At 37.3% G+C, this 26,870-nt stretch overlaps 3 protein-coding genes across 3 annotated transcripts; 2 read left to right on the top strand and 1 right to left on the bottom strand.

Annotated features, from left to right (window-relative positions):
- Positions 1 to 15,586: 15,586 nt before the first annotated feature.
- On the bottom strand, positions 15,587 to 16,811 carry LOC140180627 (uncharacterized). Its single transcript, XM_072221883.1, has 2 exons — positions 16,764 to 16,811; positions 15,587 to 16,285 (listed from the first exon to the last, which is right to left on the bottom strand). The coding sequence occupies exons 1-2, from the start codon at positions 16,809 to 16,811 to the stop codon at positions 15,587 to 15,589; spliced, it is 747 nt and encodes a 248-aa protein (XP_072077984.1).
- A 5,204-nt stretch (positions 16,812 to 22,015) lies between these two features.
- On the top strand, positions 22,016 to 23,524 carry LOC112763414 (uncharacterized). Its single transcript, XM_025809094.1, has one exon. It carries the CDS (start codon positions 22,016 to 22,018, stop codon positions 23,522 to 23,524), a length of 1,509 nt encoding a protein of 502 aa, XP_025664879.1.
- Positions 23,525 to 24,618: 1,094 nt separating this feature from the next.
- Positions 24,619 to 26,481, top strand: LOC112763413 (uncharacterized). The gene is made up of 2 exons (XM_025809093.1): positions 24,619 to 25,689; positions 25,927 to 26,481. The coding sequence occupies exons 1-2, from the start codon at positions 24,619 to 24,621 to the stop codon at positions 26,479 to 26,481; spliced, it is 1,626 nt and encodes a 541-aa protein (XP_025664878.1).
- Positions 26,482 to 26,870: the final 389 nt, after the last annotated feature.

Genomic DNA, 26,870 nt, shown 5'->3' with positions numbered 1-26,870 from the left:
ACTCCTGAGTTACTGATTTCTTAACCAAGACCAAAAAGGGGAAAAGTAAATCTACTGAAATAAAAATGTCTTCAGATTAGGGATAAAAGTAACATAAATAAAAGAAAGCAATATTAAACTGAAATACCTCAAATAACATTAATTCAAAGAGTAATCTGCAACATAGAAGAATTCATAATTAAATTGAGAACAAAATAAAAAGGAATATTGAACCTGGTAAAGAGATAATCCGGAAAGCGAATAAGATCCTAAATCTAAATCCTAATCCTAAAGAGAGAGGAGAGAATCACCCTCTCAAAACTAAATCTAAATCATGGAAAACTAACTAATTGGAGACTCTCCCTAAATGGATGCGTTCTCCCACTTCATAACCTCTGGTCTATACCTTCTGGACTTGGATTTGGGCCAAAAAGGGCTACAAAAATCGCTATGAGCATTTTCTGCAATTTCTGGTGCGTGGCCTCTGTCACGCGTCCGTGTGGGTCACGCGGTCGCGTCATTCGGAGTTTTCCTTGTCACGCGGTCGCTTCAGCCATGCGGCCGCATCATATGTGTTCTGCTTGTGGCGCGCGATCGCATCAGTCATGCGGTCGCGTCGCTGTTGATTCGCGCTGGCATGCGGCCGCGTCACCCATGCGATCGCGTGGATGCCAGTTTCTTCAAAAACTCCGTTTTGTGCTTTCCTTCCATTTTTGTATGTTTCCTTTCCATCCTTTAAGTCATTCCTGCCTTAGAAGATCTAAAACTACTGAACACACAAATGACGGCATCGAATGAAAATAAAGGGTAATCAAAATAATTATTTTTAAGCATAGAAAACATGTTTTTCACATACATCACATAATAAGGAAGGGAAAGTAAAACCATGCAATTAATATGAATAAGTGGGTGAAGGATTGAATAAATCACTCAAATTAAGCACAAGATATATCATAAAATATGGGTTTATCAGTGTGTATCATTCAAGTGTGGGGAAACTTGGGACATTGGTTGAGAAAAAGGTGTGTGTTGTATCTTTGTTGAAAATCATGGGAATTGGTTACATACTCATGTGTTAATTAAATGTAAAACCATATGCATTGATACTTTTGTATATATTTTGGTTTGAAAAGAAAAAAAAATGAGAAAATAAAAAGAAAAAAAAAATATATATATATATAGATATGAAAAGAAAAATAAATAACAGAAAAAGAAAGAAAAAGCAAAGCAATAAAAATGGGACAATATGCCGCACAGTGAAGCTCAATAATAATCAATGCATATGAGTTGTGATCAAGAAAAGAATGCATGAGTGTGTGGAAAAGTGAAGAATGGGTAATTAGGTTTGTTTAGAATTGTATAGGTTGCTATATAGGTTAGGTGGGAAGCTTAGGTTAATCAAATATTCAAATTTCAAGTCCACTTAACCATATGCATCCTACCTTGACCCTAGCCCCATTACAACCTATGGAAAAGACCTCATGATATTTGTATGTATGCATGAAATAATTGTTGATTGTTATATGAAAAACAAATCTTGGAAAGCATGAATAGGGGAGAATTGAGTGAATCAACCCCATACACTTGAGTGATTAGAGCGAATATACATCCGGTGAGGGTTCGATCGCTCAATTACATGTTTTCACATATAATCATCACTTTCCTTGCAAGTTTGCAAAAATCTTTCGATAACTCAATTCAATTATGGGTTTGGCTTGGTTGTTAATACCTTTAGCCCTTATGCTTATATTGGTTTTCTTGGGAATTAATTTATTTTGACCAAGTAGTTGCATTCATTTAGATAGATTGCATTTAGATAGTTTACATTAGAATAAATGATGATACCCTTTGTTTCCTTCTTGGTTTAGCATGAGGACATGCTTGGTTTAAGTGTGGGGAGATTTGATGCACCACTTTTTCGTGGTGCATTTTATCTTGAATTTAGGAGATTTTATCACCTTTTCCCACATTTATTTACTAAAATAGCATGGTTTTGTATATTCTCCCTAATTTGTGCTTAAGAGTGAAAATATACTTTTTAGGCCCTTAATTGGTTAATTTTAATTCACCTTTGATTCCACTAGATGCCTTGATGTGTTTGTTAGTAAATTCAGGTGCAAAAGGTTAGGAATGGATCAAAAGAATGAAGAGAAAAGCATGCAAAGTGGAGAAATCATGGAAAATCAAGGATTGGGAGTGCATTCACCGACGCAAACGCGTGAATATGGAGTCGCATGGCGACGCGTACGCGTGACATGAGGCGTACGTGTGGGAAGTAAAAATGCCGATCGATGTGTGCACGTGACCCATGCGTACGCGTCGCATCTCGCACATGACCTCATTAAAGTGAAAACGCTGGGGGTGATTTCTGAGCTTCCCAAGCCCAAATCTAACTCATTTTCTGAGCCTATTACATGCAGAATTCAAGAGGAGTTAAGGGGGGAGCATATAGTTGAGGTTTCACCATGCTTTAGTTAGTTTCTACAGAGAGAAGCTCTCTCTTCTCTCTAGAATTAGGTTAGATGTATATTAGGATTTCTTAGATCTAGGTTTAATTTATGCTTTAATTTACTTTTCCCTTCTAATTTCTTGTTCCTTTACCTTTGCTTTCCTAGTTTAGCATTTCATTCTTTGTAATTGTTTACTTTGTTGTTGATGCACTTTTGTTTCTTTTATTTTCCTTTAATGCAATTTATGTTTTATTTGTTTTATTGTTGATTTGAATTATTGTCATTACTTTCCTTGCAATTGGTAGTGTAGATTTACTTTTCTTGCAATTTTATATTGCTTTCCTTTTATGCCTTCCAAGTTTTGATTAAATACTTGGAAGGATGTTAGAGTAGATTTTTGTGTTCTTAACTTGGGATGGTAACTTAGGTGAAATTGAGTTGCTAATGTCCAAGACTTGATAATTGGTGTCCATTGACTCTAGCTTCTACTAAGTTAATTAATGAGTGGCTAGGACTTATGGATTAGGATTGGTGTAGCTCATTTGACTTTCCTTCACTTGTTAGAGGATGACTTAATGAGATTGATCCTTACAATTATCATGTTGTGGTTAGTAACAAAGATAAAGATCCTTAACCATCAACCCTTGCCAAGACCTTTTATCATTTGAGTCTCTTTTACTTTCTTGCAATTTATCTTTCATGTCCCTAATCCAAAACCCCAAAATATACTATCCATAACCAATAACAAGAACACTTCCCTGCAATTCCTTTGAGAAACGACCCGAGGTTTGAATACTTCGATTATTTTTTTTATTGGGGTTTGTTACTTGTGACAACCAAATTTTTGTATGTGAGGATTGTTTGTTGGTTTAGAACTATATTTGCAACGAGATTTCATTTGTGAAATTCTATACCGACACAATTTTTGTTCATCACTAGTCTCCCCTCTCGTGCCAATTTTTCTATGACATTCTTCAGGTCGTAGCACTCGTTAGTAGAATGTCCATTAATTCGGTGGTATTCGCAATATTCTGTCCGACTTCCACCTTTCTTGTGTTTAATCCGGCGAGGGGGTGGGATCTTCTCAGTGTTGCATATCTCTCGGTAAACATCTACAAGGGTCACCCGAAGAGAGGTGTAGTTGTGGTACTTTCTAGGTTTCTCAGTAGGTTGGTCTTCTTTTTTCCTGGACTCTTTATCCTTATCCCGAGGTGGGTAGGAGAGTCTGATTTTTGAGGCTTCTCCTAATCGGGAGTTCTCCTCCATATTGATGTACTTTTTCGCCTGTTCTTGTACCTCATTCAACGATGTCGGGTGTTTCTTGGATATGGAGTGGCTAAAGGGTCCTTCCCGTAGTCCGTTGATGAGTCCCATAATTGCTGCTTCTGTAGGGAGATTCTGTATGTCAAGGCATGCTTAATCCCTAACAGGCTTGGAGCGTGTTTGGCTTTGTCTCTCTGGATGGAGAACCTGGCTAAGAACTTCTTGGCGAGGTCATCAAAGCTTGTGATTGACCTTGGTGGCAAGCTGTCAAACCACTTTATAGCCGTTTTAGTCAAAGTGGTCGGAAAAGCCTTGCACCGGGTTGCGTCTGAGGCATCCGTGAGGTACATACGACTTCTGAAGTTGCTGAGGTGATTACTCAAGTCGGACGTACCATCATATGGGGTCATGTCAGGGGCTCTGAAGTCCTTCGGGACTTTAGCCTTCATGATTTCTTTTGCGAATGGATCTTGGTTCCTGTGGGGGCCATCTTCGCGGTTGGACCGAGTGGCTTTAGTTTTGAGGTCGGCTTCGAGATTTAAGAGTTTGTCTTCCAGCTCTCGACGCCGTCTTGTTTCTCTCCGGAGATCTCGCTCGGCTTCACGCTGACATTCGGCTTCTTGTTCGAGCTGTTTGAGGCGATCTTGCTGTTCACGAATGGCATCTAAAATTTTAGCGTTCTAAGTCTGCTTGTCTCCCTTGGATTGGTGTGTATCCTTTGGGGAGTTTGCTATTGGGTTCGTGTTCTTGAGTGGCATTCCTTCTTCTAATCCAGAGTTGAGGTCGTTGGCAAGGTTGCTCGCCATGGTGAGAGGATGACTTCCAGGTTCCCCGGCAACGGCGCCAATGTTCCGAGGGTTAGCTGAAACAGGGAGGTCGATCTCGGATAAGATCTTCTGATCTGGCTAGGGCTGCCGTGCCCGACTTGGTGGAGCTTGAGATGTTGCTGGTCCTCGATCACCGGAAGGGGGGTGGTAACTGCAAGAGACTCTGATGCTTAAGTTAGTACGGGCTTTAGGCAGGTTTTTGTAGAATTGGAGTATGAGTTATACCTGGGTGCTCCAGTGTATTTATAGTAATGCTTGATGATCTTCCTTTGAGATAAGTTGTTATCTTATCTTATCTTTTAGGGGTGAGATCATATCTTTGGGTCAACCGCCTTCTAGTGGTCGGCGGTTCTTTGTCTCTGGGCCTTCTTGGGCCTCAGTGCATTTGTCTGAGCTCTTTGGCGAAGAGGTCGGCGATGGGCCAACCTTTCATGAGGTCGGTCCCTTTGTCATCCTCCAACTTGGCCTTAGAACTTGGACCGGTGTATGGACAGATGGGATGAAATATCTTGTATTGATTCATGAAATATCCAACTTTGATGCAATTTATTTGGTTGATGATAGAAGAAGCAGAGATAGAGGAAGCAAAGCCCTGAAATAGAGCCCTAGAGTAGGCCAACATGGCGTGGCAACACCTGGCAAAAGGGATGATGCACCACTATTTCGTGGTACATTTTGTACTTTGAGTGGATTTTATCCACTAAAATCACAGTTGTTCATATAATTCGCATGTTTTACATTTTCCTTTCCTAACTTTGTGCTATAATTGAAAACATGTTTCTTTGGTCTTAATTTAGCTAAATTTAATCCTCTCTTATTACCATTCAATGCCATGATATGTGTGTTAAGTGTTTTCAGAGATTATAGGGTAGGAATGGCTTAGAGGATGGAAAGGAAGCATGAAAAAGTGGAAGGAATACAAGAAATTGAAGGAATTGCAAAGCTGTCTAACCTGACCTCCTCGCACTAAATCGATCATAACTTGAGCTACAGAGGTCCAAATGAGGTGGTTCTATTTGCGTTGGAAAGCTAACATCCGGGACTTCGAAATAATATATAATTTGCTATAGTGTCCATACAGAAAAATGATGCGCACACGTGCATCACGCGCACGCATCGTTCTGCAGAAAAATCAGCGACTTGTACGTATCAGAAATCGCCCCCAGCGATTTCTGGGATATTTTTGACCCAGTTCTCGACCCAGAAAACATAGATTAGAGGCTACAAAGTGGGGAAATCAAGGAGATATTCAATAATCAATTCATTATTCACAATTTAGGTTTTAGATGTAGTTTTAGGATTTAGGATTTCTCTTAGGTTAGGTTTACTTCTTCTCCATTCCAGGTTCAATGTTTCTTTAATTTAGTTTTCTCTTCTACTTTTATTTATTCTAGCACTTTGGTTTTTCTATTTCTCTTGTTAATTACTTATGTTGCAAAATTGGTTAATGAACTCTTCATGTTAGATTTGAATTTCAATTTAATGCAATTTGAGGTATTTCAGATTTATGATTTTAATTTAGCTTTTTACATTCTTAGCTTTAATTGATTAATTGGTGACACTTGAGTTATCAAACTCCTTTGTTGATTGATAATTAGAATTCGCTGGTTGATTTGGATCCCTCTAAAGCTAGTCTTTCTTTAGGAGTTGACTAGGACTTGAGGAATCAAATTAATTAGTACACTTGACTTTCCTTTATTTAGTAAGGGTTAACTAAGTGGGAATAATGAACAATTCTCATCACAATTGATAAGAGTAACTAGGATAGGATTTCCAGTTCTCATACCTTGCTAAGAGCTTTATTAGTTATTATTTAAATTTCTTGCAATTTACTTTTCTTGTTCCTTATTCAAAAATCCCAAAAAGATAATCTTCCATAACCAATAATAAATACACCTCCCTGCAATTCCTTGAGAGACGACCCGAGGTTTAAATACTTTTTTTATCAATTTTATTAGGGGTTTGTTACTTGTGACAACCAAATTTTTATACGAAAGGATTCTTTGTCGGTTTAGAAATTGTACTTGCAACGGGAATTTATTGTGAATTCTTTACCGACATAAAATCTCGATCGTCAAGGGGCGTTACCTCAAGCAACGCCTAATATGGGAGGACAAGGGGCATTGGCAACACCCACTATCACTAGAGTTACTCAAGCTAACCCCTAAGCAAACCCTGGATAGTGGCCTGGCGTTAGCAATGCGCAACTCAACCGATGTTGCCTTCAAATAACGCCAGGCACATTAAGACAGCACCCATGCACAAATGAGTTAGCTAGGACAACGCCATGCATGAGGAGAAGCATTTGGAAGACCCTGACGTTAGCAATGCCAAGATGAAGCCCTGAGAGTTGGAGCTGGCATTGGCAATGCCAGGAATGCCTGGAGTTATCCTAAAACACGCCAATATGAAGCCCTGGGAGTTGGAGCTGGCATTGGCAACACCAGGAATACATGGAGTTATCCTAAAACACGCCTGCAATGATTTTGTGAAGCTGCATATTTCAATGGCCACGCGTAGGCATGACCCACGCGTACGCGAGATAAGAGCCAATAATGCTAAGATATAACTGGAGTTATCTGGAACAACGCCAGCAATGAAGGCCATGCGTACGCGTGGCGACGCGTACACGTGAGAATGAGATTTTTACTCCTGGAAGAAGGGCTCTGGCATTGGCAATGGCAAAATATAACTGGCATTATTCTAGAACAATGCCTGCGATGAAGGCACGCGTACACGTGAGGAGAAACTTTGTTCCTGGAAGAATATGCATGATACGAAGGTCACGCGTACACGTGAACTACCAATAACGCCCAAGATAAAGGGTGCCCAATTTGAACAACGCCAGCTGGGCATTGGCAACACCAACATAAGGGGAGTTAGTGAGCAAATAACGCCCAGGCCTTTCAGAACCTCAATTCCAAGTCCAGCAAAACCCATTCCTCATTATGGAAGCATAATTTGAAGCCATCTAAGGAGCAGAGAATTAGTATAAATAGGAGGGGACTTTGAACTGTAAGGGGATGGCTACAAGACTTCTTTCTTTTGCACTTGCTTAGAGAATTTCACTTGTACTTAATTCTTAGTTTACTTTTCAAGTTTTACGATTCCAGTCTTAGTTCTTTGTAAAAGAGCTATGAGTCACTTTACCGCCACTTCATTAGGGGGAGGAGCTCTACAACAATTGGAATGAATTAATGTTCATCTTCTCTTCTTTTTGATTCTATCTTTGTTTATCTAAGAGAGAGTTTCCGTTCTTCAAAGATCCAATTCAATCGGAAGAGGGATTAGATCTATTAGAATTCTATGTGAACCTTGGAAAAGGAATCCTAGTAATTTAGTTTGAAACTCTCTTCTTACAATGAATTTGATTTTGATTCAAAGTTGATATGTAACATATAATCACTTTGAAATTGGGATCTTAGGAGTTGTGTGGCTTTGGTTTAGAAATTAAACTTTACCTCTTTTTGTAAGCATTGGATCAATAATTGGCATTTGATCATGATTAGAGAAATTGAGTAACCAAGGAATTGGAGCTCAATTACTCATGATCCACCAGAGATCTAACATTGCATGAACAAGAGGAAGAAAAAGTTCATTGACTCAGGAAGATCTAGCATCTTCGATCCCTAATAACCTTTATCCATTAGCATTCCCTTATTTCATCTTTACTTGCTTTAATTCCTTCCCTGATTGTAATTCCTTTACATTTTCTTTATATTTCTGCAATTTAATTTTCTTGTCATTTATCTTTCAGCAATTTACTTTTATGCACTTTAAATTTCTAGTCATTTACTTCCCACTCTTTAATTTCAGTCATTTAATTTCCTGATGCGCGGGAATTTACCTCTCAACAAATTTTCTTTCGTCAAGTGCACCGGATTGTCGTCAAGTAAAAACTCACTGTAGAGTGAGGTCAAATCCCACAGGGATTGGTAGATTGATCAATTTTAATTGGAGAATTATGCTAGTTGAGCGAAATTGGATGTGAATTGAGACTTGCAGAAAGTAAAATTGGCAGGAAACTTAAATTGCAAGAAATTAAATGACAGAGAATTAAATTGTTGGAATTAAAGAACAAGAAATTAAATTGCAAGAAATTAAAAGGGAATGGGGATTTAACATGAAATTAAAGAAACTGAATGTAAATAGAATGGGTAGATCAGAGATGGAGGAATCATTGGGTTTAGGAGATGTATAATTCTCCAGATCAAATTCATTTTCATCTTTTCCACAATCAATGCATTCATTGATCTCCTTGGCAATCTTAATTGATTGGATCCCAATTCCTTGGCTCACCAATCTCTCTAAGCATGAACAATTGCCCAATTCCTTGATTTAAGTACTCATGGGAAGAGATGAAGTTTGGTTACTGATTATACCACACAAATTCATATACCAAAGTTTTGGTAGGATTACATGTCACTATATCCGTCCAAACCCCAATCTAATCCAATGTGAGAAAGCATTTCTAGCATGATCTCCTCGTTCCTCTTCCAAGGTTCCAAGGAGATCCAATTATGAATAGCTTCTTTCCCAAGATAAATATCCAATTTGATGAAGACCGAAAGCTTTCTAGCAAAATCAAGAGAAAAGAAAGAAGAAGATGAATGAAAATTACTATTGATCCATTGAATTACACAGAGCTCCCTAACCCAATGAAAGAGGTTTAGTTGTTCATAGCTCTCAAAATGGAAATTGGAAGTAAGAGATACATTGCAAAATAAAAATCCACAGAAAGTAAAATGTGCAATAGTCAGTAAAAGAAAAATTGAAATCGGAAAAAAGGTCCCTCTAACTTAAATTCTAAACAATTTATACACTCTCTTCCATTGATCTTCAATCTCTGAATTGGGATTTTGGCCTTGGTGGAATTGGGTTGAATTGGCTCCAATTGGTTTCCTTTGCTGTTGAGAAGAGATTGGTTTGAATTGCAGAGTCTGATGCTTCACGTTGGGGTCAACGTTTGATGGCCAACGTTGACTCAAACGCTCTTCAGAAAAACCAGAGAAACTTGTTGTCATTGGCGTTTGACTCAACATTGGAGGGCCAACATCCCGCTATCCACGCGTACGTGTGCTTTGCGCGTTTGTGCACAAGGGGCAAAAATTATCATCCACGCGTACGCGTGCTTCACGCGTGCGCGTGGATGCGAAGATTTCATTTTACAGCTTCAAAACCATGTAGGGGACGTTGGCCTCAGCGCTGGACCTCCAACGTTTCCTCCAACGTTGGCATTTTCACGCATGCGCGTACTCCACGCTTACGCGTGAATCGCTCTTTTTCCCATCCACGCGTACGCGTCACTGACGCGTACGCGTCGATTCAAGTTTTTCAAATCCAAAGTCTGGGCTTGGCATCGTGGACGTTGGAAGCTAGCGTTTGAGGCAACATTGGACTCCAACGTTCGTGTAATGACGCGTACGCGTGACCCATGCGAACATGTGGATGGTCAAGTTTGCCATTCCACGCGTGTGCGTGACTCACGCTTGCGCGTGGATACGAAAATTTTGTTTTTTCACGCGTACGCGTCATAGATGCGTACGCGTCGCTTGGAAATCATTCAGCCCCAGAATTGGTCATTTTATCACCACGTTGGGGGTAACGTTGGACCTCCAACGCTCCCTCCAACGTGAGCATCAGCAAAATATGTAGAGAATTACTCTGCTTCTCTTCCAACGTTTGAGGTAACGTTGGTGGTCTAACTTGGCCACCAACGTTGCTTCCTCTTCATCTTTTCCATGCTCCTTCTTCAACCTTCTTCCATGCTTTTCTTCACCTATCATCAACCAATAAATGCATCAAAGACTTGCTAAAGTCATGAGAATTCTTATCATTCTTAGCATACAAGTAATCATAGCATGAATCATCATGAAATTGCAACAAATTACTCATAGTTGAATGAATCTAGGCATACATAAATTTCTACCCAATTTGCTTACTTATAGCTCAAGAAAGTGCATAAAAGCTATTAAAATCAAGGAAAAAGGATAGTGAAACTAGTCTAAGATGCCCTGGCATCATTTCCTGCTCTTTACAATTCAGTCATTTAAATTTTTGCTAAGTCACTCAATTCTCATTATCTTGCTTGTTTAACTAGAATAACCAATAGATTAAAGTTTCCTAATCAATCAATTCTCACGGGATCGACCTCGCTCTAAGTGAGTTATTACTTGTTTACGACCCGATATACTTGCCGGAGGAATATTGTTCATCAAATTCCGTATCACCTACTCAATCACCCTTTTTCACTAACCTTAATATTGGTCTTTTCCCTAGTGATGATTCTATAGGTTCTATCTCGAGTCCACCGCTACGGTCTCCTACTCTTCCGCCTTCTCTACCTCCCGATGATTCCCGTCGGACCATGATCTTGCTCCTGTTGTCATACGTCTTCCTTCCACTCGTTCTTCTAGGGTAAGGAATCCACCTCCTCATCTTCTTGATTATCATTATTTTTCCACTATTCTTCATCAACATGAACCTAGGTCATTCAGAGAAGCCTCCACAAATCTAAAATGGCAGCAAGCAATGCATGAAGAAATCCAAGCACTTGAAAAAGCACACACTTAGAATTTGGTTGATCCTCCTTCTTATCAGAAAGTTGTGGGTAGTAGATGGGTATACAAAATCAAGACTTACTATGATGGTTCTATTGATCGTTATAAGGTACGATTGGTTGCTCAAGGTTGTACGCAAGAGTATGGTATTGACTGTGAAGAGACTTTTGCTCATGTTGCACATCTCACATCTATTTGAGCTCTCCTTGCCATTGCTGCGGTCAAAAAATGGTCTCTTAGTCAAATGAACGTGAAGAATGCATTTCTTAATGGGGATTTAAAAAAGAAGGTCTATATGAAACCACCTCCAGATTATCATTGTCCTTCTAGCAAAGTCTATCTCCTTGGTAAGGCACTTTATGGTCTTAAGCAAGCTCCTCGTGAATGGTTTGACAAGTTCATCACCACTATATGAAATTTCGGTTTCTCTTGCTGCCCTCATGAGAATTCTCTCTTTATTTGTGAAAGTAAACGTGGAGTTGTTCTTCTGCTTTTGCATGCTGATGACAGGATCATTACTGGAGATGATGTTGATGTTATCTCTGATCTCAAAGACTCCCCTTACCATACTTTTGAAATGAAAGATCTTGGTTTCCTCAATTATTTCTTTGGTCTCGAGGTCATATCCACAGATGATGGTGATGAAGAGAATTATGCTGGTTCAGAAATTTAGCAAAATAATTTCTTCGTTAGTAGCATAGTCCAAACCGACAATGGATCCTCTCAATCAAAGTTTGATTTCAAATAAAAATAACCGAGAGTAATTAAACCTTGGGTCATCTTCCCTAGGAACTAATGACAATAAGCACACAATTTTGGTTGTGAAAAGCAAGGGATTTTCGATGGTTGAAGCAAACAATTAAGAAATAAAAGAACACTTAAAATTTCAATTAATAAACTAATAAAGGAATAAAAGAACTATGTATATAATATGAACAAGTAAAGCTCAAAAAGATGGAAATGTGGTTCAAAACATAAATGAAACCTTGACTTGGGATGAGTTATGGAATCCCTTCCTTGCCATAACCATAACTATGATAATTATGATGGGTTAATGTCATCTAGTCAACCCTTAACATCGAAGAGTAAGTCAAGTGAGCATAATTATTATTAATCCACAAATCCTTACTAACTTACTAATTACCTTAGTAAAAGCTAGCATTAGTGGAAACAATAACAACTAACAACCCAAGAATTATCACTAAATGTCGAACATTATGACTCTAATATTCCATAAATTCATTTTACCAAGTCAAGGAGTGGAAATCTACTCCATAATCAAATTTGGCATTTCATCAAACACATGGTAGGCATATTCACAAAACATGACAAAATTGTAAAATTACTTTAAACTATGAACAACCAATGATCAAAATCAACGAAGGCAACTCAATAAACATAAAATAACCATCAAACATCAAATTCATGAACAAGAATTCAAGATTGCAAAAGCATATATATATATATATAAAGGAAATTAAAATATAAGAAAGTGTAGAACAAGTAATGTAATAAAAGAGAACATTAAGAAATACTTACAACGGAAATTGCTAAAATCCAAGATCAAAAATAGAAAATTACAAACTTGTAGTATAAACCCTAAGGAAAATTGAGAGAAAACCTAAACTAAACTACCTAAAACTATCCTAAGTGTGTAGTATATTGTATGGTATTTATGGTGTGTTGCTAGCCCTCCTTATATGCTCCAAAGCCTTCAGAAATGGGCCAAAAAGCCTCCCAAAACGCGAGCCACATGACTTTTTAATAAAGTCACGCGCAGGGACTTGTGCATACGCACAGACGTGTGTACGCACAATTGCTGAATTTCCCTCTTGTGTGTACGCACAGATGTATACATACGCTCTTTATATAGAATACACTCTTTAGATTACTGTCTTATTTCTATTAGAATAATAAAATTTTTCTGCAATAATATAATCATTTTTTTTATATGTCGATGATTTTAATATTTATGGGTATTTTAAATTTATGTTGAAATAGAACAATAATACCTCTTGATAACTTGTTTATATATAGAAAACAAGTCATCAGTGGTCAACAATAGTTTGATTTTATTTTAAAAACTATAGCAAAAAAAGAATTTTGCTATGTGTTGTAGAGGCTAAACTACATACAGGGAAAAGCTAATCAATTATATTATTACTCGGTTAGTAATTATTTTTGATAGGAAAGTGTTTCATTGAGTAACTTGGCAATGAAAAAATTGCAGAAAAAAGTGCAAAGCTCAGCAAAGAATGAAAACTGAAAGTGAACGCCTTGACTTATGAATTAGTGATAGAAAATAAAGATGCATAGGTATATCTTTTTATCAAATAACACATTCCTTAAAATGTTAACATTTTTTATTGTCAAAGACAAACATATATAACCCTTATAATTTTGTGCATTATCTAAGAAAATACATTGCTGTGATTTATAGCTAATTTTGTTTTTATTATAAGGTCTTAAATTAGGATAATAAGAACTTCTAAAAACCTTTAAATGAATATAATCAGATTTATGATCAAATAACACCTCAAAAGGGGACTTATTATCCAAGACAATGATAGGCAGCTTGTTGATAATAATAATATAAGCAATAATAAGCACTGCCTCATCCAAAAAAAAAAAAAGTGATATTGGAACAATGGAGAGCATAGCTAAAGCTATCTTAGTGAGATGGCATTGCTTACATTTTGCTTTACCATTTTTCTCATGAATATATGAACATGAGAGTCTTTGCTCTATTTCATATTAGTGTAAAAGAGAAGTGCACACATTGGATACATATTTTTGGCATTATCAGATTGCAAGCATTTAATAATATAATATATATATATATATAGCCAGTAAGATTTTCAATATAAGCTTTACATTGAACAAAGGCATTATGAAGTTATGATTTATTAACCAACTAGAATAGACATGTATATCTAGGATATGCATCAATAAAAATCACATAATAACAATAGCCTAAATGTGAGGTCATAGCACTTGGATCCCAAGCATCTCAATATATATATTAATTATAGTAAAAGTTCATTATATTGAGTTGTAGAATTTGAAAAAAGCAACTTGTATATCTTAGCACTTGCACAATTGTCACAATATTGATACCGATCAGAATCATCATTATTGTTTAAAGAAAAAAAAAAACTACAATGAGTAAGAATAAATTTAATTATTTTGGAAGTAGCATGACCTAATCTTTTATGCCATAGATAAAGATTAGAACAAGAAATAGATAAAATTGTAGGCTTTATATTATAATTTAGTTATGGAATAGTAACATTGTGAAATTGATAAAGGCTTTCATTACGAAAACCATGCAATAAAGTTTTCTTAGTGTACTTTCACTTCACAAAACAAAAATAGTCATAAAATCCAAAAAAAATACTACATCATCCTTAATAATTTGGACATACTAACCATATTTTTGGTAATCTGAGGAGCATGAATTAAAGATTGTAATTTAAACCATGCTCTTGAAGAAACTTTGCAAATGGACTAGGTGCTTGTCCATTTTTAGTATCTCTCCCATAAAATTTTTTACCTCTTTTTGATATCACGATCTTAATTTGTTTTTCGCATTGTTTCTCTACTTCAACTTTATAAATCTTAAAAGCGTCCAATGCCTCATATTTATTATGAAGCGTATATATATATATATATATATATATATATATATATATATATATTGTGAATAATCATCAATAAAACAGATGAAGTATTTCTGACCACTTGAGGACATATCAGAACAACATATGTTAGTGTAAATTTTTTTTAATATGTCAGAACTCCTCTTAGCACCTTTTTGAGACTTTTTGGTTTGCTTTCCCTTAACGCAATACACACAAGTATTAAAATTAGTAAAGTTTAGAGGTTCAAGAACCCCATCACTTACTAATTTCTTCATTCTCCCAATAGAGATGTGTCCCAACCTTCAGTTCTACAATATGGAGGATTTTTTGTTCATACCATTACCATGCATAACCATTAAACCTGATAGAAAAATATTAGCTAAATGTACTTTAAATAATCACCAATTAAAGTACCACATCCACTAATATTAAATTTTTTAATAATGTCAACATCATCATCATAAAAATTTATACATAATCCTTATTTTACAAGCTTAGATAAAGAAATCAAATTTTTAGAAAAATATAAAATATAAAATGTTCTTTCTAAATCTAAAATACAACCAGTACTTTATACAAGCCTAAATATTCTAACGGCTTTCACATGTGAATGTATCCGATTGCCCATATAGATTCTCAGTTCACTTCCTATCGATTTTCTTTTCCTTATGAAATCCTGCATGGTATTTGAAATATGAATTTCAGCACCAGAATAATCCACCAAGTGTCATGACATATTTCAATAAAATTAAATTCAAAACATACTGAAGGAATAAGATCATAAAGGTTAGTGCCTTTCTTTTCAAGCCAAGTTTTAATCTTGGGCACTCCTTCTTCATGTGTCCTTTCTTTTTACAAAAGAAACATCATACACCTTCTTTCTTCGTAGGATGGGATACAATACCCTTTCTTTTCTTCTTGTGAGCTCGCTTCTTACCATCCTTATTTGTTACCAACAGTGCACTTTTACCAAGCTCCTGAACTAGCCCTCCTCCCTCTTGCACACACATTACCAGTAATTCATTGATGGACCACTTTTCTTTATGTGTGTTGTAAGAAATCTTAAATGGTCTGTACTGGATAGAAAGAAAATCTAGAATAAGATGTACTAGAAATGAGTTAAAGATATCAACCTCTAACACCTTTAGTTGTGCTGCTATATCTCTTAATCTCATGATGTGCTCACGCATACTCCTTACACTGGTAAGCTTCATGGATATCAATTGTTCCATTAAGGTGCTTACAAGTACCTTACTAGACAACTCAAATTGTTTATCAATAGACTTCATGTAATCCTTGACATTCCTGCAATTAGGAATTGAACCCCGAATACTAGTTGAGATACAATACTTAATGAACATCATACTTAAAAGGTTGTATTTCTTCCACCGTTCGTATAATGCTACCTCAATCCGAGTACTAGCATCAGTAGGTGCCAGAGGCTCTTCCCTACGAAGAGCATAGTCAAGGTCTGCATACCCTAAGTGAAAGACTATACACCAAAATGACATCCTAGAAACCACTTCGCTGCAGAACTCCAGATGCCTACCGAGGTGCCTCTCGACCTGCATTTGAAAAAAATAACAACATAGTATGGGATGAGAACTGGAGGTTTTCAGCATGGTAAAGGTGCCACGCGCATAATATATAAGGTCCTGGGAATGCCACAGGCAATCCTAGAACGTCGACACTTAGATAATAAAGCTTAAAGGACTAAAAACAGAAACGATAAGCGGGTTGTCTTCTAAGGATTTCTAAGTTTAACTACAACTTAACTTGAACACTAAATCTTCCCACCTTTCTTCTGTACCTCTATCTCCGGTGAATTTGCACAGACAGACAAGCAAACAAAGGCAGACACAGGTAGAATACAATTAATACAGATAGCAAGTGTAACAATTAGCATATTATAAGCAATTAGGCATTCCCAATTAATAGACAAGCAAGGAATGAAAATAATATGCACATGATATATGCCTGTCCTATGGCTGATGAGTCTCATCTGTCAGTTATAAAGCCAACTCGACATGTCCAGTAGCTAACCCTGGACAGAACACCACAACATGGAACAGGTATTACTCGTCTTCCCATGCCGGTGTTTCACCCAACCCAAAATAGGTATTACTCGTCTACTCAGGTAGGTGCCTCAAACCATAACCCGGGTAGGAATTACTCGTCTATCCACAGGCCATGACTTGGATAGAAATTACTCGTCTATCCTCAAAATTACATCTCGGATAGGAATTACTCATCTACCCTCACAGTCATACCTCGACATCTCAAAATAATCCATAATTAAACTCGGTTCTTATCATTAATCATATCTCAATATCTCAAACTCATAATCGTAGCTTGGATAGGAATTACTCATCCATCCTAACAATCACAACTCATCACTATCGCTTCAATCACCATCACACTTTGAGGTCATCATCATTTTCAACCCATCTTTCACTCAATTGAAATTCATTATTATCTTCTTCATAATTATATAAATTCAGTTAATACTTCTCAAGCTTAAAATATCCCCTTTACAATCATTAGTTCATTACTCCACAACTTGCTTCATTCCCAAGTTACTTTCTCTTCTTAATTACATCTCATCACTAAGTACCCAGCTAAGGTTTAGGGGCTAAAAAAGTAAAAATAGAGGTTTAAAGGTTCAAAATTAGGTTTTTAAAACATAAAATTAAGTTTGCTGGAAACAGGGGTCACGCGTATGCGTGGGCCATGCGTACGCGTGGGAGTGCATTTCTGAAAGGTCACGCGTACGCGTGGGCCACGCGAACGCGTGATCTACACGCACGCGTAGGTGTACAATTTTCTATGCTCGCGTACGCGAGATACCTAACTCGAATAGGTTGGTCGCGTCATGTACAGTGGTCGCGTATGCAAGTTATGCAGAACAGCAAAAATGCTAAATGCTACAGAATTTTCAACTTTGTACTCCAAACTTCCGACATGCATAACTTTTTCGTTTTAAAACATTTTTCATTCATTCTTCGAACGGCGTAAACTTCGCAGACCCAGTTTTTATATTAAATAAGTTTGAAACAATTTGAGAGTCCGGAAACTAACTTATGGCCCACCAAAGTTTAGCTAAAAACCAGATTTTTTCTCAAAAACACCAATCTCTATTTTTACCAAATTTTCATTTTCAAACCAAACCACTATCAACTCATTTAAGATTCTCACTTTAACATACTTCAAATCAATATTCATCACGAATCATATAACAACAATCTACATATACCAACTCAAACTCAACATACCACACACAAAATCATCACACAACATACTCTTTCGGTACCTCAACAACCTCCACATCTCATTCTTCCTCAATTTTAACAATCTCATACCTTTAATTTCTCAAATATACCAACAAGATTATCATTCACCTACTCAATATATATTAATATCATTATGTCGATCATCATTAATTCATCACTTAACATCCTATTATCATCCTAAACAACAATCATCCAACGATAAATACTCAATTCATATCACAATCATCATCAAAGGTGTTCAGCATTAAACATACTCATACATTCCAACTTATCTTATAGTCATCTAGACTAAGTATTCACAGGATATTACATATTAAATACGAGAAACCGAGACCATACCTTGGTTGATTTCTCCCTAATGCCAAAACACCACAAAATACCTCCGCTCCTCAAATGTCCAAAGTCTCGAATCCTCACTGAACGAAGATCCAACCTACACGGTCCGCTTCCTAGTCACTGATATCACCCAATTTGCCTCGAACACATATATTTCACTCTAGTTCCACATAAATTCCACAAAAATCAACTATAGTTCATAATCGTTAATGGTTTACAAGAGTTAATATTTTCTCACCTTACTGACGGAGATTTGGGACAAGACCTGGCAAGTCCACAAGGTTAATTCAATCTTAAAGCACCAAAATCACATAATTCTTTAAAATAAAACCCCTAATTTTTGAAATTATAAAGAGAGAGCTTGGAAAGGAAATAGTGACATACATACCAAATTATCCCATGGACTTTGTAGAGCTCGACGCGCTGGTTGCGTGGCCGCAAACGGTGCGGTGATCGAAACTTCGGATCAAAAGTTATTTAGAATTTAGTGGGAGGTTAGGTTTTGGAACCCTCATCCTCTTCCTTCAAGCTTTCCCAGCGGATTTGAGTGAATGAGAAGAGAGAGAGTGCTGAATTTTTTTGTGTTGGGGTGAGGGTTGGGCCCATGGATTCGATTTGGGTCTGATTCGACCCGTTCGGCCTAATTTTAGGTCAAATTCTTTGAAATTAGTGTCAAAATTCTTATTTTAATTAGCTCTATCTTATTAAACCGTAAAATTCACAATCTTAATTTCTTTTTTACAAATTAATTTATTGACTAATTATTTATTAATTTTGCAGAATTTACAGATAGAGCATCCAAATTCAACATTCACTCCAAATAAAATTTGCATTTTTATTAAAAATTTTAAATTTTAAATGGTGAAACTAAAACACACTCAGCGTGAATGAAGAGGGATAATATGAACCAAACATTAAAAGACAACATGAAGAATAAGAATTAATAATGGAAAGTTATGCTAATATGAAGAACAATTATTGCAAAAATTTAAAAGATTCTTTCAGAGAATATTATTTATTATTCTTTTTTTTATAATGCATTAATTTTAATTTTAATATTTTTTTAATTTATACTATGCATTTTTTTTAAAAGAATGTACAGTCATTAAATTTTGAAATGGCAAGACAGAGATAATACTTTAGCTCTAACACCACATGTTAGATATTTTATAAAATCAGTAATTTACGTACCTCCAGTTATAGTTATAAAATCTTTGATTTAATTTAAAATTTTCAATTCTTGAATCATTAAACTAGATAGAATCAAAATGTATTTGTTTGTTGTGTAATGATCAAAATTAAGGACCCAAATTATATCATTTTGGACAGTCGCATTCTTTTAATAAAAAACAAACCAACTGTTAATACAATTAATTAGTATAATTTCTTAAAATTTATAATACCACCTAAACTAATTTTTATATTAATAAATTATACTACAAATAAAATAAAAATTCTAACAGAAATGGCAGAAAAAAGTGTAAAGCTCAGCAAGGAATGAAAACAGAAAGTGAACGACTTGAATTATGAATTAGTGAATCAATCTACCATTACACTCTTCACATACACTCACACGTAGATGAGCTTAGCCTAGACTAATCAAGAATCAAGAAAAGCACTACTACACTAACTAATTAACTTCCAAAAACAGAAACATAACTTGCATTCTGTTTTTGACTAACTAACTTAACATTCCCTTCAATAAGTTTAAAGCTCATACATATATTTTTAAATTTTAAAAACAATCATGTTTAGTTTTAGTTAAAATCACTTTGCATGTTCCTTAAATAGAACATAATGAATAAAACGTTTAACAGATGTTGAAAAAAAAAAAAGTTCAGAAAAATATTAAGAAAGTTCAAACCTTGGACATAGTCCATAGCTTTATAATCACGGCGCATGGTTTGATTCAGTTCACATGAACAATGTGTGTACCTCATCACGAGTTATGATGTTGAGGTTTTCAGCCTTCACGTACTTTTTGTTAACTATAATATGATCTAATGAACTGAAAAACAATTTAATTTAAATATATGGACGGTGAAAAACAGTTTTTTTTATGCACATGCAATTTTAAGTAATAAGTATGCATTTTACCGTCCATATTTGGTAAACATCGAATACCAAGATCAATATATTTTAATTAAGTATTAATTAAGATTAAAAGATCATTTATTGAGTGATCTTAATTCTTGAAAAATATTCAAGTTGGTCTACTACTCTACTATGCTCACACAACCATTTCTCCTATGCGCAACTCCTTGGTCTTATTATTAGTCTATACACAAGTTATATGTAAAACCACAGAGGAGTAATAATAGTTATGGCTTACTTTAATACATATATGTTATGTAAATAACCAGTGTTAATCATTGTACATGAGAACGATTGTTAGAAAACAGGAAGAAAACAAATACTATATTATGATAATGATGCCGAATAACTTTTTTTTTATTTATCTTGCATTTAAACTAATTAATACTAGTCAGTTTTTTATTTATTTTTGTTAAAAATGTTAATCCCCTAAAATTGTTGTTTTTTATATGTAAGATTTGATATGGTCATAATAAATGAGCTATAACTCGGCATAATCCGTTATGGACTCACCATTTATGAGCTATAAACTCGGCATAGTCCGTTATAAGCTCATCTCTTCATGAATCGTAAGACAGTCAAATATAACCGACAATACAACGTTATGAAAGTAGAAATACGTTATTTCCACTCTTGATGAAAGACTTAAAATGACAAAAGCGTAACGGACCGATGGCCGACCATATATAAAGCAAGGTAAAATGTTCTTTTTAGCTAGATTCCAAATAAAATAATATACTAACTTAAGCTTCGGAGTGCCTTTGCAGGTACACTCCCCTCCTCTTCATTGCTCATACTTTCACATCACCATACAAAGGAAAAGCTCGAACTCAAGAGTTGGACACCCAGCCTCTGAGGATATAACTCGGTTAACACCTTGATTTCGCAAGCAAGATCAATTGGCGCCCACCGTGGGGCCGAAGATATAAAATTTTCTCTTTTGGTCCCATTTTTTCTGTTTATATCCATGGCTGACGCACCACCTCCTTCATTATCCGAACTCATGCGGATGGTAGCCGAGATACAGCAAGCCAATCAGCGGATAGCTGACGAAAACCAAATAATGGCCGCCCAAATCGCCGAACTGAACCATGTTCGGACGGACCACAACGACGCTCACCACCAGCAACCAGAGGGTGATGAGCATCACTCACCCTCTCATGTCTCGGAGACTATCCGAGCTGATGTAATTCACCCCGAAGATGAAAAAGAAGGAACTGATGATCTTGTGGGACCCTTCACCAAGGAGGTGATGAACTTCGAGTTGCCGAAGAGATTCACTCTACCACTAACCCTCACACCTTATGATGGCCTCGGAGACCCGAAGAAATTTCTCAAGAAGTTCCAATCAATAATGATCGTTAACGGTGCATACGACACTGTTTTATGCCGTTGTTTTCCAAATTATTTAGACGGCCCTGCACTTGATTGGTTGTGTGCTTTGCCTGCAGGTTCTGTTTCGCGATTTCAACAACTAGCCAAGCTGTTCGAAGAGCCGGATCCGCAATATATTTGCATGACTTTGACTATCTAAACACTATTAAGCAGGGGCAGAACGAAAGCCTGAAAGACTATATGACTCGCTTCACCAAAATAGCCATCAGCATACCTGATCTCCACCCAGAAGTCCATTTGCACGCACTCAAAAGCGGCCTCAGACCTGGAAAGTTCCAAGAAACCATTGCGATAGCAAAGCCAAAAACCCTGGCCAAATTCTGGAAAAAAGCAAAAGGACAAATCGATATCGAGGAGCTCAGACAAGCTCGGAAGTCTGATAGAACAACCTACAGAGACGACGATAAAACTCCAACTAGTAAGAAAAGTTTTAAACTAACCCCTCGTTTTGACTCTTATACGCAGTTTAACACTAAGCGAGAGGATATCATCAAAGAGATTCTACATTCAAAACTCATCAAACCACCAAGAAAGGTCGGAACATATCAAGACACTAAGAACGCAGATAAATCAAAATACTGTGCCTTCCACCAAAAGCACGGCCACACCATTGATGACTGTGTAATAGCAAAGGACTTCTTGGAACACTTAGCTCGGCAAGGCCATCTCGATAAGTACATCGGAGGTCACATCCAAAAACGTCCCAGATCTTCCAGGACCGAAGACTCATCTAAACAACAATACCGAGGAAAAGAGAAGGTGTCGGCGAACAATTACGAAAAACCACGAGGAATCATTAACTATATTTCAGGAGGATACGCGAGTGGAGGCTCCTCAAACTCAGCGAGAAAGAGGTCATTCCGATCAATATGCTCGTTAGATGGCCCACAAAGTGACACACAAAATCCAACACAACTCCCGCAGCTCACATTCACACAAGCAGACTACATCTCTAGTATACAGAACTTGGATGACCCCGTTGTTATAACTCTTCAGTTGGGAGACCTACTGGTCAAAAAAGTACTGCTAGATCCCAGAAGTAGTGCCGACGTCTTGTTCTACTCAACATTTCAAAAAATGAAGCTTAGTAACAACATCCTCCAGTCAACAGGCGGAGATCTGGTCGGCTTCCCCGGCGAACGAGTCCAAATAATAGGGTCAGTGTGGTTACAATTTTTAGTAGTAGATTGCTTCAGTCCATATAACATTATCCTTGGTCGCCCTTTCTTAAACAAGTTTGGCGCCATTGTTTCTACAGTTCACCTGTGTGTTAAGTTCCCTTTGCAGGACGATCATGTCGTCACAATCCATGGAGATCATAAGGAAGCTCGGCACTGTTACAACATCGGCATGAAATTTCAAAATAATTCAAAACAGCAAGTTAACAGTGTCGACCTCACACACAACAGCTCGGCAATAGCCGACTTAGACCCAAGAGCCGATTTCCGAGAAAGGCCAACTCCCTCCGACGACTTACAAAAGGTTTATTTCAATAACGACCCTAACAAATTCACTTTTGTAGGTAGGTCAATAAGCAAGGAAGAATTAAACGCCATCACCACCTTCCTACAAGATCAAGCCGACCTTTTTGCATGGAAACCTTCGGATATGCCCGGCATAGACCCGCAAATCATCAGCCATAAGCTGGCTATAAACTCGTCTGCGAAGCCAGTGCAACAAAAGAAATGAAAACTCGGCGAAGAAAAGCGAAAGGCGTCTTTGGAGGAGACACAAAAACTAATAAGGGCCGAATTCATCGAAGAGATCAGATTTACCACCTGGCTCGCCAACGTGGTTATGGTAAGAAAACAAAATGGTAAGTGGCGCATGTGCGTCGATTTTACTGATTTAAACAAAGCATGTCCAAAAGACTCGTATCCTCTACCATCCATAGACTCTTTGGTAGATAACGCTTCCGGTTATGCTACCTTAAGTTTCATGGATGCATATTCAGAGTACAACCAAATACTTATGCACCCCTCCGATCAATGTAAAACAACTTTTATTACTGACTTCGGAAACTACTGTTATAAGGTTATGCCTTTTGGATTAAAGAATGCAGGGGCGACTTACCAACGCCTTATGGATAAAGTTTTTGCCAAACAAATCGGCAGAAACATCGAGGTTTATGTAAATGATATGGTCGCCAAAACAAAAGTCGGCAACAATCATCTTGACGACCTAACAGAAATATTCGCCCAGATACGCCATTACAACATGCGCCTGAACCTAGAAAAATGCGCTTTTTGTGTACAAGGTGGTAAGTTCTTGGGATTTTTGTTAACAAACAGAGGCATCGAGGCAAACCCTGACAAATGCCGAGCAGTTTTGGAAATGACAAGTCCTAAGACCGTCAAAGAAGTCCAGCGCCTCACAGGAAGGCTTGCTGCTTTATCAAGATTTGTACCTTGTTTAGCTTTGAAGTCTAATCCCTTTTTTCAAACAATTAAAAAGAAAAACAAATTTCAATGGACCGACGATTGCGAGAGAGCTTTTAACACACTAAAAACAAATCTCTCGCAACTGCCGATTCTACAAAAACCCCTCCAAGGGGAACATTTATTTCTATACCTTTCAGTAACTAATTGGGCGATAAGCTCGGCTCTTGTCACAGAAAGAAACAAAATTCAGCAACCGGTCTACTTCGTCAGCAAAACACTCCACAATGCCGAGCTTAATTATCCGAGAATAGAGAAGCTGGCCTTAGCATTAGTTTTCTCAGCACGAAGACTCCGACCTTATTTTCAAAGTCATGTCATCAATGTCAAGACAGACCACCCACTATGACAAGTACTACACAAGCCGACATTGCAGGAAGACTCATAAAGTGGTCAATCGAACTGTCCGAATTCGACATCAGATATCAATCCAGAGGGGCAATAAAATCACAGTTCTTAGCCGACTTTATTGTAGAACTTACGATACCATCGGAGGAGGACCACACAAAACAATGGACTCTATACATAGATGGCTCATCCAACAAAGAAGGATGTGGCGCTGGAATACGACTCGAAGCCGAAGATGGTACTGTACTCGAGCACTCCTTACACCTATCTTTTAAGACCAACAACAACCAATCCGAGTATGAAGCCCTGGTCGCAGGACTTCAGCTTTGTTTAGAACTTCAAATATACACAATCAAAGTATATTGTGACTCCTTGTTGGTTGTTCAACAGGTAAACGACCAGTTTCAAGTAAGAGACCCCCTTCTATCCAAATATTTATTATTAGTCAAAAATTTGATTTCACAATTTAAAGAATTTGAAATACAACACATTCCAAGAGAACAAAACCAAAGAGCTGATATTTTATCTAAGCTCGACAGTACTCAATCCGAGATATCTACATTGCATCAATTTACTATAAACTCTCCTAGCATTGACCTAACAAAAGTGCTAAGTGTTACTCAAGAAAGTGATTGGCGAATAGATTTCATAAACTATCTACAAACATCGCACATTCCAGAGACTGTCGAGAATGTCAAAAGGTTCCGAAGACAAGCCACCTTCTTTACATTACTTAACGGAGCCTTATACAGACGAGGATATACTCGTCCTTTACTCAAATGTCTCAGCAGATCCGAAGCAGAAATAGCACTGTCAGAAGCACATGAGGGGATCTGCGAAACACATACAGGAGCTCGGAGCCTTTCATCCAAAATCCTCCGCGCTGGTTTCTTCTGGCCATCACTGAAGCAAGACAGTGAAAACAAGGTCAGGGCCTGTATAAATTGCCAGAAGCACGCCCCTACCATCCACATTCCAGCTGAGGATATGCATCATAGCAACGTCACATGGCCTTTCCACCAATGGGGACTAGACATCCTCGGCCCGTTCCCTACGGCGCCGGGCCAGGTAAAATTTCTAATAGTCGCCATTGACTACTTTTCAAAATGGATCGAAGCTCAACCGTTAGCTAAAATAACATCACAACAAATGATATCTTTTGTTTGGAAGAAGATTATTTGCCGTTTTGGCATTCCTCATCATATCATAACTGACAATGGTCGCCAGTTTGCCGATCAAAAATTCCAATCTTTTTTATAGAATCTCAAAGTCAAATAGCATTTCGCTTTTGTTGAACATCCTCAGACGAACGGACTAGCAGAAGCGGCAAACAAAGTGATCTTGCACGCACTTAAGAAGAAGTTGGATGACGCAAAAGGGCTATGGGCCGACCTCATACCTGAAGTCCTATGGGGTTACAACACAACACCCCAATCATCAACAAAAGAGACACCATTCCGACTTGTCTATGGCTCTAAAGCAATGATACCACTAGAAATCTCCCAAAGCTCAATTAGGACACAGCTCGTCGACCACAATGAATCCCGGCGCACCGAATTAGATATCATTGAAGAAGTCCGAGATATAGCAACACTGAGGCAACGCGCCGCACAGCAAACAATAGCTCGGCACTACAATAAATCGGTAAGAAGTCGAACATTCAACAAGGGAGATTTGGTCGTTCGAAAGACAGAACTCGCCCGACGACCACCATCCCATGGCAAGCTCGCCGCAAACTGGGAGGGCCCATATCGAGTCACACAAGTCCTCGGCAATGGAGCATATAAACTCGAAACTCTAACCGGTACAGTCCTACCCAACACTTGGAATGTAGCCTCCTTAAAGAAATTCTATAGTTAAAATTCAGGGACAGGCTAGTACTCTTTTTCCTACTACCAAGATTTTATCCCCAATGGGTTTTTCTTGGAGAGGTTTTAACGAGGCTTGCCTACCTGAACCTTTGTATCCAAAGGATTACCAATACTAGTATATGATTTACTTCATTCCCCTTAATAACAGTTTTCTCAATACATTACTACAATGTTTGCTTTTGCAATAACAATCACACATACAGTTTCATCTATCATTTCAAACAAAATAACAAATATCCTCCACTAATTTCAATCCGAGAATAAATCGGCAATCAGGAATATTCTTAACAGAAAATTCCCTTCAATTACGCAATGGCCTATGAAACATTTAAAATCCAAATCGGCCACAAATTAACAACAACTCAAACAAACTCTATT

This window comes from Arachis hypogaea, chromosome 17 (genome assembly GCF_003086295.3).
Source record: "Arachis hypogaea cultivar Tifrunner chromosome 17, arahy.Tifrunner.gnm2.J5K5, whole genome shotgun sequence".
Taxonomy (NCBI): Eukaryota; Viridiplantae; Streptophyta; class Magnoliopsida; order Fabales; family Fabaceae; genus Arachis; species Arachis hypogaea.
This window is presented reverse-complemented; position numbering and strand designations above follow the sequence as displayed.

Coding starts and splice junctions, on each gene's coding strand:
- LOC112763414 (XM_025809094.1), top strand. CDS start 22,016: ATGACTCGCTTCACCAAAATAGCCATCAGCATACCTGATCTCCACCCA.
- LOC112763413 (XM_025809093.1), top strand. CDS start 24,619: ATGACAAGTACTACACAAGCCGACATTGCAGGAAGACTCATAAAGTGG. Junction 25,690..25,926: donor TCCCTACGGCGCCGGGCCAG/GTAAAATTTCTA, acceptor GAACATCCTCAG/ACGAACGGACTAGCAGAAGC.
- LOC140180627 (XM_072221883.1), bottom strand. CDS start 16,811: ATGGGAAGACGAGTAATACCTGTTCCATGTTGTGGTGTTCTGTCCAGG. Junction 16,286..16,763: donor GTTGTGGTGTTCTGTCCAGG/GTTAGCTACTGG, acceptor TTTCAAATGCAG/GTCGAGAGGCACCTCGGTAG.